This window comes from Bubalus bubalis, chromosome 2, assembly GCF_019923935.1.
Source record: "Bubalus bubalis isolate 160015118507 breed Murrah chromosome 2, NDDB_SH_1, whole genome shotgun sequence".
Taxonomy (NCBI): Eukaryota; Metazoa; Chordata; class Mammalia; order Artiodactyla; family Bovidae; genus Bubalus; species Bubalus bubalis.
In genome coordinates, this window is record NC_059158.1 from 187376380 (window position 1) to 187391243 (window position 14864).

Below are 14864 nucleotides of genomic sequence, written 5' to 3' on the forward strand. Positions count from 1 at the left end.
GAAAAAATGGAAACAGTGGCAGATTTTATTTTTTGGGGCCCCAAAATTACTGTGGATGGTGACTGCAGCCAGGAAATTGAAAGATGCTTGCTCCTTGGAAGAAAAGCTATGACCAACCTAGGCAGTGTATCAAAAAGCAGAGACATCACTTTGCCAACAAAGGTCTGTCTAGTCAAAGCTATGGTTTTTCTAATAGTCATGTACAGATGTGAGAGTTGGACCATAAAGAATACTGAGTGCTGAAGAACTGATCCTTTGAACTGTCTTGCTGAAGACTATTGAGAGGCCCTTGGACTGCAAGGAGATCAAACCAATTAGTCCTGTAGGAAATCAACCCTGAATATTCACTGGAAGCACTGATGCTGAAGCTGAAGCTCCAATACTTTACAGCCACCTGGTTCAAAGAGCCGACTCCCTGGAAAAGACCTTGATACTGGGAAATATTGAAGGCAGGAGGAGAAGGGGACGACAGAGGATGAGATGGTTGGATGGCATCACTGATCCATGGACATGAATTTGAGCAAACTCCAGGAGATGGTGAAGGACAAGGAGGCCTGGTGTGCTGCAGTCCATGGGGTTGCAAAGAGTCAGACATGACTTAGCAACAGAATAAGCAAGTGGGAAACTGCTGCAGAGCACAGCGAGCTCAGCCTGTGCTCTGAGATGACCTAGAGGGGTGGGAGGGAGGCTCTGGAGGGAGGGGATGTGTGTACACACACAGCTGCTTCACCTCGATGTCCAGCGGAAACCAGCACAACATTGCAAAGCAATTATATGCCAAAATAAATAAATAAATAAAAAGTCTACAAACAAAAACGAAAAATAATTACCATATGATCCAATATTGCCACTCCTCAGCATACATCTAGACAAAACTGTAATTCAGAAACATACGTGCATCCCTGTATTCAAAGCAGCACTGTTCACAATGGCCAAGACGTGAGAACAACTTGAATAGCCATCAACAGATGAATGGATAAAGAAGATGTGGTGCATATGCACAACAGAATACTACTCAGCCATGAAAGAGGAGCTTCCCAGGTGGCGCTAGTGGTAAAGAGCAGTCCTGCCAACGCAGGAGACTCAGGAGACGCGGGTTCCATCCCTGGGTCGGGAAGGTCCCCTGGAGGAGGGCCTGGCGACGCACCCCAGTATTCTTGCCTGGAGAATCCCATGGACAGAGGAGCCTGGCAGGCTGCAGTCCGTGGGGTGTCAAAGAGTTGGACACGACTGAGCGACTGAGCACGCACAGCCACAGAAAGAATGAAACGACGCCTTCTGCAGCAACATGGTGAAACTAGAGATTATCATTCCAAGGGAAGTAAGTCAGAAAGACAAATACCATATGGTATCACTTGCATGTGGAAATCTAAATTACAACACAAAGGAACCTGCCTCTGGAACAGAGACAGTCACAGACACAGGGAAGGGGCTGGTGGCTGCCTATGGGGAGGGGCCGGGGAGGGCTCGTTACAGATAAAACAAACAGCAAGGCCTCACTGGGCAGCACAGGGAGCCACCTTCCGTGTCCTATGATAAGGACGCCCCTGGTGGTCCAGAGATTAAGAACCCGCCTTGTGATGCAGGGAACTTGGGTTTGAGCCTTCGTCAGGGAACTAAGATCCCACATGCACAGAACCACAGCTGGCGAGTCCACGTGCCACAAGGGAAGATCCTGCATGAAGCAATGCCGCTGAGGCCCAAGGCAGCCAGATTAATTAATCAATTTAAAAAATACTCTATGATAAACCATAATGGAAAAGAATATGAAAAAGAATGTGTATTCATGTGTAACTGAATCACTTTGCTGCACAGCAGAAACTAGCACATTGCAAATCGACTAGACTTCATCCAAAAAATACTAGGAAAAAACACACCCAGCACCCCTCTCCATTACCCTGTCTTTAAAAACCTTTCCCGCTGAACTATCCAGGAGTTCAGGTCTTTCAAGCACCAGCCTCCTGGACTCCTTGCTATGCCCGCAGTTAACACTGCCCTTTCCTTCGCCACAGCCCAGTGTCTGTAGCCTGGCTCTACTGTGTGCTGGGGAGCGGCCCAAGGGGTTCAGTGACGAATGGCTTTCCCTGGACCCCCAGCTGGCAGGTTGGTTGAGCATGAATTTGAATTCAATAGATCCAGCCCCAGGGCCCCTGCTCACACACCCTAAGAGCAAGTCAGCAGGAGCCCGGTGTGTCTAGCTGACTGCAGAAGGGTTTCCAGCTCCATGGAGAGCCTGGGGACTATCACTGCTGACGCAGCCCTTTCAAGGGAAGCAGGGTTCCTTGGAGCCAATCCCCAGCTTTGGGCAAAAGTTGACATTTCTAAGTCACAGCCCTGGGCACACAACCCTTTATTTGGAATCTTGGTAGAACATCATAATAATAATAACGTAAGAAGGGGCGGGAAGGGATACATTGGAAGACTGGGATATAAGCACTGCTCTCCTGTAGGCTCAGAATCCATCCACCAATGCAGGAAACTCAAATTCAATCCCTGGGTCAGGAAGACCCCCTGGAGAAGGAAATGGCAACCCACTCCAGGATTCTTGTCTGGGAAATCCCATGGACAGAGGAGCCTCGTACAGTCCATGGGGTTGCAAAGAGTTGGACACAACTTAGCAACTCAACAACAGCAAATATATAAAATAGATAACTAAGAAGGACCTACTGTGTAGTACGGGGAACTCTACTCAATACTCTGTAATGGCCTGTAGGGGAACAGAATCTAGGAAAGAGCAAATATGTGTGTATGTGTAACTGATTCACCTTGCTGTATAGCTGAAGCTGACACAGCATTGTAAGTCAACTCGTGCGTGCCAGGTCGCTTCAGTCATGTCTGACTCTCTGCGACCCCATGGACTGCAGCCCACGAGGTTCCTCTGTCCATGGGGTTCTCCAAGTGAGACAACTGGAGTGGGTTGCTGTTCCCTTCTCCAGGAGACCTTCCCAACCCAGGGATCGAACCCGAGTCTCATAGGTCTCCTGCATTGGCGGGCAGGTCTCCCTGCTCTCTGGGAGGCGCCTATTTAGGCCCCACTCCCTTCCACGCCCGTCCCCCCATCCAGGTTGCTTCCCTAATGCTGCCTCTCAGGGTGAAAAAGGCAGGTGTCTGCGGTTGGCCCAGCAGGAGGGGTTTTTGTTGTTTTGTGCGTGCGTGCATGTGTGCGTGCGTATGCGTGTGCGCGCGTGCGTGTGAGTGCATGTGCATGTGCGTGCGTGTGTGTGTGCGTGCGTGCACGTGTGCGCATGTGTGTGCGCGCGCGCGTGTGTGTGTGTGTGTGTGTGCATGTGTGTGCGTGTGTGTGTGTGTGTGTTTGCAGCCCTCCGGGGAGGGCCTTTGTCTCCCGCGTCTACAGGCTGTGCCAGGCCGGCCCCTGGCCGTCTGGATTCTCATTCCCTTGGCGTGCCCCCTCCTCCCCTGTCCCAGGCCTCCAGGACGGACTCTCAGAGCCTCTCCCCGCCTCTCAGACTCCTGGGTCTGTGGGTGGAGCCGAGCATTAAGGGCCGCTCTGGGGGTGGAACAGGCAGGCGTCCGCATCGTGAGCCGCAGGCCGCTCACAGTGGGACTTGTCTCGGCTGCTCCTCGGCTGCTCTGCGGCTCACCCGATCCACGAGCCAGAACTACCTGCCCCCACCCTCACCTCCCACCAACTCATCGGCATCTGTGTGGTCCAGTCTCCCAGTGCAGCCCCTGGACCGGACCAAACCCCGCCATACAGCTCTGGCGTGTCTCCAGACCCAGAGTCAAGTGAGGATGTGGATTTGAAAGTACCCCTTTATTAAATGAAAGGGACTCGGTCATTACCACACCAGAGGCACCCAGTCTCCCGGGTGTCATCAGCCATTAGCTTTACCGCCATCGCCACTGTGAGCATGTCCCTTCAACTCACAGCTGGGATGCGGATGGGAGAGGCCGCCTTCTGCACTCTTTGAAATGAAATGAAATGCAAGTTGCTCAGTCGTGTCCAACTCTTTGCGACCCCATGGACTGTAGTCCATGGGATTCTCCAGGCCAGAATACTGGAGGGGGTAGCCTTTCCCTTCTCCAGGGGATCTTCCCAACCCAGGGATCAAACCCAGGTCTCCCAAATTGCAAGCAGATTCCTTACCAATTGAGCTCCTCCAAATGCCACCCCTTCCGTGGAGCAGACTGTGGGCTGTGTGAGGCATATGGCCTGGGACTCGGTCACTCAACTGCTCTGAGCCTCGATTTTCCTCCTCAGTAAAATGGATGTAATCCAAAGAGCTACTTCCCAGGGCTGCTGGGCAGATTCCATTAGACGCTGCATTTAAAGTACTTGGCATGGGACTTCCCTGGTGGTCCCGTAGTTAAGACTCCGATCTTCCAAAGCAGGGAGCGTGGGTTCAATACCTGGTCAGAGAACTAAGATCCCACATGCCTTGTGGTGTGACCAATAAATAAACATTTTAAAAAGGAGAGGTATACCAAAGTGCTTGGCGTGCAGTAGGTGCCTAAGTGCTTGGCGTACAGTAGGTGCTTGGCGTGCAGCGGGCGCCTAAGTGCTTGGCGTACAGTAGGTGCTTGGCGTGCAGCGGGCGCCTAAGTGCTTGGCGTACAGTAGGTGCTTGGCGTGCAGCGGGCGCCTAAGTGCTTGGCGTACAGTAGGTGCTTGGCGTGCAGCGGGCGCCTAAGTGCTTGGCGTACAGTAGGTGCTTGGCGTGCAGCGGGCGCCTAAGTGCTTGGCGTACAGTAGGTGCTTGGCGTGCAGCGGGCGCCTAAGTGCTTGGCGTACAGTAGGTGCTTGGCGTGCAGCGGGCGCCTAAGTGCTTGGCGTACAGTAGGTGCTTGGCGTGCAGCGGGCGCCTAAGCGCTTGGCGTGCAGTAGGCGCTTGGCGTGCAGTAGGCGCCTAAGTGCTTGGCGTGCAGTAGGTGCTTGGCGTGCAGTAGGCGCTTGGCGTGCAGCGGGCGCCTAAGCGCTTGGCGTGCAGTAGGCGCTTGGCGTGCAGCGGGCGCCTAAGCGCTTGGCGTACAGTAGGCGCTTGGCGTGCAGCGGGCGCCTAAGCGCTTGGCGTGCAGTAGGCGCTTGGCGTACAGTAGGCGCTTGGCGTGCAGCGGGCGCCTAAGCGCTTGGCGTGCAGTAGGTGCTTGGCGTGCAGTAGGCGCTTGGCGTGCAGCGGGCGCCTAAGCGCTTGGCGTACAGTAGGCGCTTGGCGTGCAGCGGGCGCCTACGCGCTTGGCGTGCAGCGGGCGCCTAAGCGCCTGGTGCCGTCACTGCTGGCACTCTCACTCTTCCCGGAGCGCCCAGCAGCCCAACCCAGTCGGGCCAGGGCCCTGTCCCCTCCCTGTGCCCCGAAGCCCCCGTCCAGACCCTCCTTGCAGCCCCCACAGTCTGTGTCACCCAGAACAGCACCCTGACTCATCCTCACCCTGGGCCCCGGCTCAGAGCAGGGCTGGGTTCACCAGCTTAATCAAGAGGCTGCAAGGAGAATGGAGTCAGCTCTTAGAGGGATCTCACAAAAGGAGGCACAGAGGATGGGGAAGGGATCCAAAGCAACCGGTCATTCCAGCCTGGCTCACTTGCTTTAACTACGTACGTGCCCACCCACCTGGTCAGGTATGAGGACAGCACGTTTCACAGGCGATATTGGGTAGGGTAATACCAGGGTGGCATTTTCAAGCACCTAGTATGTGCCAGGGGGCTTCCCAGGTGGAGCAGTGGTAAAGAACCCTCCCGCCCATGCAGGAGATGCGAGGGACGTCAGGAGGATCCCCTGGAGGAGGAAATGGCAACTAACTACAATATTCTTGCCCAGAAAACCCCATGGATGGAGGAGACTGTTGGGATACGGTCCGTGCGGTGCAGAGTCAGACATGACTGAGCACGCACGTACCATGTGGCGGGCACGTCGTCAGCTTCCGACTCCTGCGAGCGTATCTACGCTTTACAACAACCCTCTTAGGTGCGTGTTGCTGTCCTCGTTTAGCAGTTGAGGAAATCTTTTCAGCGAGGCTGAGTGCCCTTCCTAGGATCACACAGCTGGCAAAGAATGGAAGGGGCAGCAGGCTTGTCTTCTCTCTTGTGCCGTCCCGGCCAACATTAAAAGGCGTGTGTGTGCTCTGAGTGTGTTCCTGGCAGGGACTGGAGGAAGGAGATACCCAGAGAAGATGTGGGAAGGGAAAAGGGAAACGCTGAAACCTTGCCACACAAGCTCTTTTACATGATCCCCTGGGAGCTGACAGGATGTGGGGCAGTGAGGCAGGAAGGGCACATTCCCTCCTCCCCCTCCACGCACCCCAACTTTGCAGGGGTGAAGTCAGTGCCGACCAGCAGGATGGCATGACCTTCTGTCCCCTTTCTACCCTTAAAACAATGAGACTCTGGAGTATCTTCACAGGCCTTGGGTCAGAGAAGAGTCCCAGAGGTCATCCTGGCCAGCTCCCTGCCCACTGCAGAACTCTGTGCTCGAACACTTCCTGTGACAGGGAGCTCACTACCTCACACCCTTTGGTACTTTGACAGTTCAGAGAAAGAATTAGGAAGTCTTTCCTTTTGCTCAGCTGCAACCTGCACCCAGAAGCTTCCTCCTCCTGGGCCGCCACAGGCCACACTTCATCTCAGCTCACCGCCTGGTCCCTGGGGAGAGGAGAAACAGGGCAGGCATGGGGCTGCTCCCATGCCGTCCACCCCATGCTTGGACCACACCAGTATCTGGGGATGATTCCGGGGTCAGGGGGCCCTCTGCCCAGCCGAGGGTCTGGGAGGGGAGGGCACACTGGTGTTGACCCAGCCTAAGCTGGGGGAAAGGCTATGGGCTGGCAGCAGAGAACCAGGGTGTGCGGAGGCTTGACCACGACTCTGTGGCGGGGAGAGGCCAGGGCAGAAGGGGGACTAATGCGACCGGATGCAAAGCCTGAGGCGCAAGCTGGTAGGCAGCCCTTGGGCAGAACAGACTGGCCAAGCCTGTGGCTTCCCCTTCACACCTGATCAGCCACCAGCCTGCCCGGGAAGGGCCACCCTCCAGGTGTCCTGGACATGACCCGACAAGTCCTCTCTGGCACGGCCAGCTCTGGGGTCCCTCCTGCTGGGGGGCGAGACCTGATGTGGCCAGCAGTCCCCGGAGGCGGCCAGCCCTAAAGGACGCAGCTCCCCCAGGAGCTCATGAGTCTTGTTGCTGCCGCCGGCCGCTCCGCCTCAACACGAATTTCCCGAGCGCCCACTGTGGCAGGGGCCACCCTGGGCACAGGAGAGCAGAGATGAATCACCCTGGCCTCACAGGACCCGCCCAGGGCAGGGACAGCACGGTCTCCGACGTGCTTTAGCTCTGTTCTGATTCCATCCCGGAGGCCCCTGCCTGCTGAGCAGGGCAGTTGCCAGGCTTCTCATTTTACAGGTGACGTGAAGGTCACAGGGGGCCACACATGGGTGGGACCTGAGGTTTGACCTCACTTGGGTCTGACCCCAAAGCTCATCTGCCCTGCGCCCACCACCCCCGCGGAAACCCAACCACATAGAGGATTCCCCAGTAATGGGCGGGATATGTGACTCTGGGCAAGCCTCTCGACCTCTCTGTGTCTCCGTCTTTGTCTGCAAAACAGGGATCTTAGGAGTCGTCACCGCACAAGCTCGTGTGAGACTTGACGGAGAGAGTGCCGTACGCACTGTGACTGAAGGCCCTGCCACCGTCATGGCATACCGTCACCAGGGGCCTGGGCAGCAGGCGGGCCTGGCGGAAGAGGATCCTGGCACCCCCTTCACTCTCCAGTCTGGCCAGAAACCAGGTGAGCGATTCAGCGGTGAGCGTCCACATCCTGAAGGCTCTCTTAGCCCCCAGAGTAAGGTGGGAGCCCCTCAGGGGTGGGCATAGATTGTCTCGTCTCTAAGCGCCTCAGCACAGCACAGAGCTGGACAAGGAGCAGCTGTCTCGAAATGTCTAAGGGACCGCAGACGGCTCAGAGCCCCGTGTGGCTTTCTCTTTGGTCCTGCCCCGGTGCTGGCTGTGGCTGACACAGTTGGGAGGGGGGTGATGAGGCCCGCGGACGCCCCGTCACAGGCTGGGATTGCCCCCTGCGTGCAGAACCACCCCAGGAGCAGCGGCATCATGCCCCTCTTTCTTTCCTTTCCAGAGAGACCTGACGCCCTGGCGTTGCTCAGCTAAGGCCACATCCAGGGAGCCTGCATGGAGGGCCTGGGCCAGGCCTTCCTCCTCTGGAACCCCTGCCAGCCCAGGGATGGAGGTTGGAGGTGGCGGGGCAGCTTTCATCCCAGCAGAGGCAAACAGGGGCTGGGGGCCAGAACATCTCAGAGGCGAGCCCTGAATGGAAAGTCAGAATCACGGCTCACTCCTCCCCTCTCAGACTGTCTCCCCTTCTGCTACAGAGGAACTGCACGGCTGTGCTCCTCAGATCATGCAGCTTCTCATCTGTGAAAAGGGGGCCAAATTCACAGGCGATATCATCCCCTTCTAGCGTGGGAGGACACTGGCACAGAGAGGCTGAGTAACTGGCCCAAGGTCACACAGCCCGCAGGACCACGACATGTCGCCAGCCCTCCCGCGCTCAGCAGTCACCAAGCAGCGGCATCAGTGGGACCTCCTCCTCGGGGCCCAGTCAGCGTGGGGTCCAGCCTTCTTCCTCGTCTGTGTCCGGAAGCCCCAGCCTCCTCCCCCCGACACCTGTCAGCCTGGCACAGACCACAGCCTCGGCAGGCTCCTCCTGAGGAACTCCTGACCTTCCCTTTGCCCACGCTCCCAGCAAAGTGATGGAGACCCAGGTGGGGGCCGAGGGGTCCTGCACGTGGTTAAGAAGGTGTGTTGGAGAAGCGCTTGGCAGGGCTTCAGGCGGCCTTGGGCTCAGATGCAGGGCAGTGGGGCTCTTTGCTCTGGGCCTGGATGCGCTGCAGACTCAGCACAGGTCTGCCCCTGCCAGGATCCGGCAGGCCCCAGCTCCCCTGCCCTGGCCCCTGGTGGCAGCATTTGGGATCCCCACCACCACCCACAGCCCACAGCTGAGGCCCCTCCTGGGCTTCCCGGGGGCTGAGGTCCTCGGCTGGGTGTGGCCTTGCCAGTCCCTTCCGGCCCCACACCCTACACCCCACACACCTTTGAGCATCGGGACCACTTGGCGGAGCGGAACAGAGGCTTAGAAACCACAGCAAAGGGAAAGAAAGCGTCTGTGGACCGAGCAAAGCGGAGGACCACCCATCACAGGGGAAGCGTCTGGGGGTCGAGGCACCTCCATCGGGGGTGAGCCACCCCCGCCCTTCCCCTGCCTCTCCAGTCTTTTCTCAGGGTCCACCGCCAGACCCTGCCTGCCCAAGGAGAGAGGAAGCTGGGAACTGCGGGGGAGGAGAGGGAGGTGGGGTTGGAAGTGATGGGAGCAGGAGACGGAAGAGAAGACGGTCAGGCACAAGGAGAGGTTCGGGGACCAAACAGTGGGAAGGAGAAGCGGGGCGTGGGTGTAGGTGCCGGGCAGGGGCTGCGGGGCGGAGGAGGGGAGGGAAGAGAGTCCTACAAGGTCCGTCTCGGGACAGAGGGTGGCGCGGGGGCCAGGGCATCCGGACACTCAGGGGGTGGCTGACCGCCGGTGCCCTCTCTGAAGCCAGGATTGCACGTTTCAAGAAGTCACAGTCCATCATTTCACATCCAGATTGGGTGTGGCCGCTGCTGGCTCCGGGGACCTTGTAGAGGACCCCGACCTCATACCCTCCAAGAACCCTCCAATCTGAATGCTAACATCACTTCCTATAAAGGAATGGATTCAGTTGCAGGACGGAATGAGGAGGAGGGGGGTTTCTCCCTGGAGCTTAAACCCGGGTCCCCGCCCGGCACCGGGAGCCTGTCGGTCATCAGGAGCTAGTGTTGGGCACCAGGCCTGTAATTACCCCACGAGGAGAACAATTACGCTTCACGGTACTTCTGCACAAGTTAAAAGCGTTAATTTACTCAGTGTAAACATCAGAAATACACAGACCACAAGTTTTACAACTCCGTTTAGGCATGTTGGGTTCTTGAAAAGCAGGGAACCCCAGAGAAAGAAGTGGTTTGGGTCTTTTCTCCGGCTCACCTGAGAGCCCCTGAAGAGACCCCCCCCAGCCCCCCACCTTCCTGGGCTCCTGGAATTCCAGCCATCTCAGGTCTAAGAGTCTATCTGGCTTTGAGGCTTGTGCGGGGCTGGGGGAGGCTTAGAAAAAACTCCAGGAGAGCATCCCAGCCTCACCCGGCCAGCCTTCCCCTCCATCCCCGGGGACAAATGTTCATGTGGTCTCCAGCCCAGGGCTGTGATTCTGGGCACACAAGGAACCCCGACCGGATCACTAATGCATTCCTCAGGCCACACTTCCTCCTTTTTGGCAGAAGTCCTCTGGGGACCGCTTCCAGGCAAGGGAAACAGAGACGGTCCGGGCTTTGTGGCCAGACGCAGGGGGTCGCCAGCCTGCCAGGTTGAGAGGGCAGGGTCTGTAGCACATGCTATTTCTAGGGCTCCTCAGCCTGGGCCACCCCCAGGACGCACTATTATCCCAAAGTAGGTGTTTCCCCAAATAACCAGTCTGGAGCGCACACCGGGGAGTTAATCGCTTCCCGTGACGTCACCCCCACACGCCCATCTCCAGCGGTTCCGGAGGGCTGGGACCTCAGCCCAAGTGACTGGCGCTCCCCTTTTCAGGGGGCGTCCCCCTTCTACCAGCAAGGCCAATCAGAGGCCCCTTGCTCAGCCTCAGCTGGGGTGGGGCACCCACAGCAGGGGTGGGAGAGCCCCGAGTTCACCAAGTACAGCCCCTTCCTCTTGACAGCCAGGGCCCCGGAGTGGGCTTCAGGACCCCCTGCTCCTGTTTTTCTTGGCCACGCGTGGGATATTCGTTCCTGGACCAGGGTTCAAGCCCACAGTCCCGGTGCTGGAAGCTTTAACCACTGGACTGCCAGGAAGTCCCAGGCGCCTCTTCAAACCTGGGGGACAGGCCACGCCCCCTCCCTCCACCCGGCTCCGATGAGCCACGTCGCCCGGTCCCACCTATCAGAGACCTCAGAGGCCAGAAGTTCTTCTCAAGGTCTACTTTGGAAACAACCTGTTGCAGAACTAACTTCTGTTTTCCAGAGACCCTCACGGCTATGATGCAGTCCCCATCAACGTCCAGGGTGAGGGCTCCTGAAGGACCCCGGGCGAGCGGGTCATGCTGCTCACCAGGACCCCACCGCAGCCCCTGCCCGCAGAGTCGCACCACCAAGCAGCTTCCCTGAGCCCGCAGCAGGGCCACAGCCCTCCCTGGGGATGCTGGGGGGGCTTGGTGAGCCCTAAGGTTTACGGGCACATTGCCTCGCGTACCCACCGCACAGCCCATCTGCTGCTCCTCCAGCCTCTGAGACATGATGGGAGGAAAACGGGCCCACAGAGCCATCAGACCTGTGGCACGGCCCCTCCCACAGGGCAAGGGCCCCACACAGGCAGGCTCACATTTATTGCCCTCCCCCAACCCACTACTGGCGCTTCCCAGGTGGCACAGTGATACAGAATCCGTCTGCTAATACAGGAGATGCAAGAGACCAGGATTCCATCCCTGGGTCGGGAAGATCCCCTGGAGTAGCAAAAGGCAGCCCGCTCCAGTGTTCTTGACTGGGAAACCTCATGGACAGAGGAGCCTGGCGGGCTACGGTCCACGGGGTGGCCAAGAGAAGGACCCAGCTGAGCACACACGCACCCACAACCCTTTACCATCAGTGATCTTGCGCCCCCATTTGTCGAAGAGGAAACTGAGGCTCAGAGAAGCGCGGCAGCTTGCCCAGGGCCCCCCAGCCACCAACGGAGCTAGAATGAGAAGCTGAGTCTGTCCAAGTCAAGTGTGGGTGCTTTACCACCAGCCTTAACTGAACAGGGGACTCAGGTCATCCTGCCGGGGCCCAGAGAGGGCCTGCGGCTTGGCACACGCCAGACAACGAGTCAGCAGCGGAAGCAGAAGCAGAACTCCCATCTCCTGGCTCCCAGTCAGAGGCTTCTCAGAAGGGCCTGAGGTTCTGCAGTTCCCTTCTAGAAGCAGCCATCCCCTGGGAGAAGAGCAGGGGTGGAATAGGAAGACAGGGCTCACTAGAGACCCTGTCCCCGCTCTTGATGGTAAAGCATAGTCGCCAGATAAAGTAAGGGACGCCAAGCTAAATCTGAATGTCAGTTACTTTTAAAAATACAAGTATGTCCCACGCAATACACTAAAAAAAAAGTTATTTTTTAAACCTGAGATGTAAACTGGGTGTCCTGCATTTTCATTTGTCGAGTCTGGCAACACTGTGGTAAGAGGGCAGAAGAAAACGGGGTCTCCGCTGGCCGCCCAGATGCTGGAGAAACGCCCCAGGCCAGGGCCCCCAGGACAGCTGGGAGCTGTGGCCTGGCCCCCGGGGCCCCTAGCTCCCTGCGCCCCCGAGGTCCCCGCCCCAGAGCCAGGGCAGGGGCGGCAGGAGGGCCCCGGGAGCGGGGGCTCCCTGAGGCCAGGTGAAGCCTCTGGGCAGCCTCTGAGGCCAGCTCAGACCCCAGCTTGTACCAGAGCCCAGCTCCCACCTGCTCTGGGAGGCAGACCCTCCTCGCCTTGATTGCCCCCTCCCCGCCAACACACTGGGCTGAGTCCTGGGCCCCGTGCCCCAGCCTCATCCCCATCACCCTCTCGAGGACACAAGCCCCAGGCTCCTCTAAGCGCCTTCGTTTATGAGCACACCGAAACATACGCCCTGGGCCTGTTCTCAGTCCTTTTCCTTTGCCAGCACGTTCACTCCTTCCCCAGCTCGTCCCTTCTCATCCCAGTCGTCCTGGCTGGCCTCCAACGACCAGGCTGCCCCACGCCGCCCCTCCGCCTCAGAGAGAGGGGCTGTCGGCGAGAAACGGAGGGCAGAATCAGCAACAATTCTTTCAGAACGCAGAACCCAGACCCCAGAGCGCGGCCCCAGCGCTCAGAGCTGGAACCCTCGCCCAAGGGCTGGAGGCCAGAGACGGGACCCTGGTGCCGGAGCCAGGGCCCCAGCAGGGACCTGCAGCCTCCCCCGCTCCCGGCGCTGCAGCAGCTCCGCAGGCTCTGCCATCGTGACGGCCCCTCGTCAGCATCCTCCGCGGTGCCCGATTCGGCCTCCGGGGGCCAGCCCGCTGCTGCAGGCCCCCCAGCCCCGCCAGCCCTCTGCCAGCCAGGTAGGCGCCCCTCGGCCCTCACCTGTGAACGTCCAGGTGTGTCTCGACCCCCACAGCGCACACGGCATGGCTGGGCTTCTTCGGGGACAGCTGCACGGCCCTGCGCTGGGCCATCCCGACCCGCTGCATCTGACCTCTGTGCACCCTGCTCCCAGGCTCCGCGCCCAGGCACCTCGTTGCCAGGAAGGGGAGTGAGTTCTGACAGGCTGGCGCTTTCCTCCTCCCTTTTAATTTCATCCTCTGACCTGAAGAGCCTGCCCAAGCCCGGTCCCCACCTCCTGGCCCCATGCCATCCCTCTTGGCCTGTCAATCCAAGAGGCTCAGGGAGGAGGTACCAAAAGCCTCCCTGGGGAATGGGGAAGCGGGGCTTCAGCTGAGGCCCCCGGCGGAGCAGAGCTCAGCTGCCAGCAGAAGACAAGTCCCCAGCCCCAGCCCCTGCTCTAGCTTAGCTTCCATGCTCAGACTCTCGGCGACTGAGTCCACACAGCAACGAGGCGATGGTGGCAGCGGATTCTGAGGGCACTGTGCTGCCTGAGTGGCCTGCGATCTTATCTCGTAGGTTAGCACCTCACTGACCAGGGGATTTTCCCAGAAACTATTGCCCGTGGGCTTCCCTGATGGCTCCGATGGTAAAGAATCCACCTGCAATGAAGGAGACCCAGGTTCAATCCCTGGGTGAGGAAGATCCCCTGGAGAAGGAAAGGGCAACCCACTCCAGTATTCTTTCCTGGAAAATCCCAGGGACAGAGGAGCCTGGCGGGCCACAGTCCATGGGGTCACAGAGTTGGACACGACTGAGGGACTCACAGTGCACTTCACTTCAGGGCCTGTGGTAAACACTGAAACATCTCCAGTTAATAACTTTGGGGCAACAAAAGACCTATTAATACATCTCTGGTCAATAATACATCAAGGAATCGGTTAGCGCATACAAGCACAGAGCGATCAGACTGTCCGGGTTCAAGTCCCAGCTCTGCCACTTAACAACCTACGATCTTGGCAGGTTCGTCAACGTCTTTAAGGCTCCGTTTCTCCACATGTAAGATGATATTTGTAGCCATAGTGCCTGCTCCGTTGGATGGATGTGGGGTTACCCGGGCTAAGTGGAGGAGGGTTAGCGCAGTGCCTAGGCCTAGGATTCACTGGAAGAAATGCCGGCGGCTATTACTGGTCTCCTCACTTCACAGGAAGAGAACCGTGGCTGCAGATCACGCCACGAGTCAGCACTGGAGCCACGGCCAGAGCCACGGCCTCACGGCCCGCACCGTGAGCCACGGCCTCACGGCCCGTACCATGCCGGGCGTGAGCTGATGCCTTTGCCCGCTGACTCCAGAGATGGTGGGAGCCCCCAGGCCGGCTTCCTCAGCCAGCCTGTGGGGAGGACCCTTGAAAAGGGGCTCAGAGCAGTGGGCCGGGTTCTTGTTTCTGAAAGTCCCCTCCTTGCAAGTCCAGCAAGCACTGGGTCCACCTGTCCTCAGCGGTGGTGGAATTCCAGTGGTTCGCTTGACAGACATCCGTGGGACACCTACTGTCTAGGCACCCCATTAGGCGATGGCAGCCCAACTGTGAGCAAAACAGACCACCATCCCTGCTCTGGTGGCATTTATACCCTCGGACAAGTAAAGGTACGTAAGTGAAGTGTGGGTGACGTCAAGAGTGTAGCGATGCTCTTCTGCGATATCCAGGCAGGAGTTGGTGATGGCTTGGTCCCGGCGGTAGCTCTGAAGGTGGTGAGAAGTGGCTGA

General features: G+C 58.3%; 1 protein-coding gene across 2 annotated transcripts in view; it reads right to left on the bottom strand.

The window, feature by feature from the left end:
• PADI1 (peptidyl arginine deiminase 1) overlaps nucleotides 1-13307 on the bottom strand; it is a 43319-nt gene extending 30012 nt beyond the window's left edge. For both annotated transcript variants that reach the window (XM_006066573.4, XM_044938219.2), the window contains exon 1: nucleotides 13142-13307. In XM_006066573.4, coding sequence (XP_006066635.4) covers nucleotides 13142-13248 — 107 coding nt within the window. In that variant the 5' untranslated portion in view covers nucleotides 13249-13307. The remainder of the gene's footprint in view (nucleotides 1-13141) is intronic.
• Nucleotides 13308-14864: the final 1557 nt, after the last annotated feature.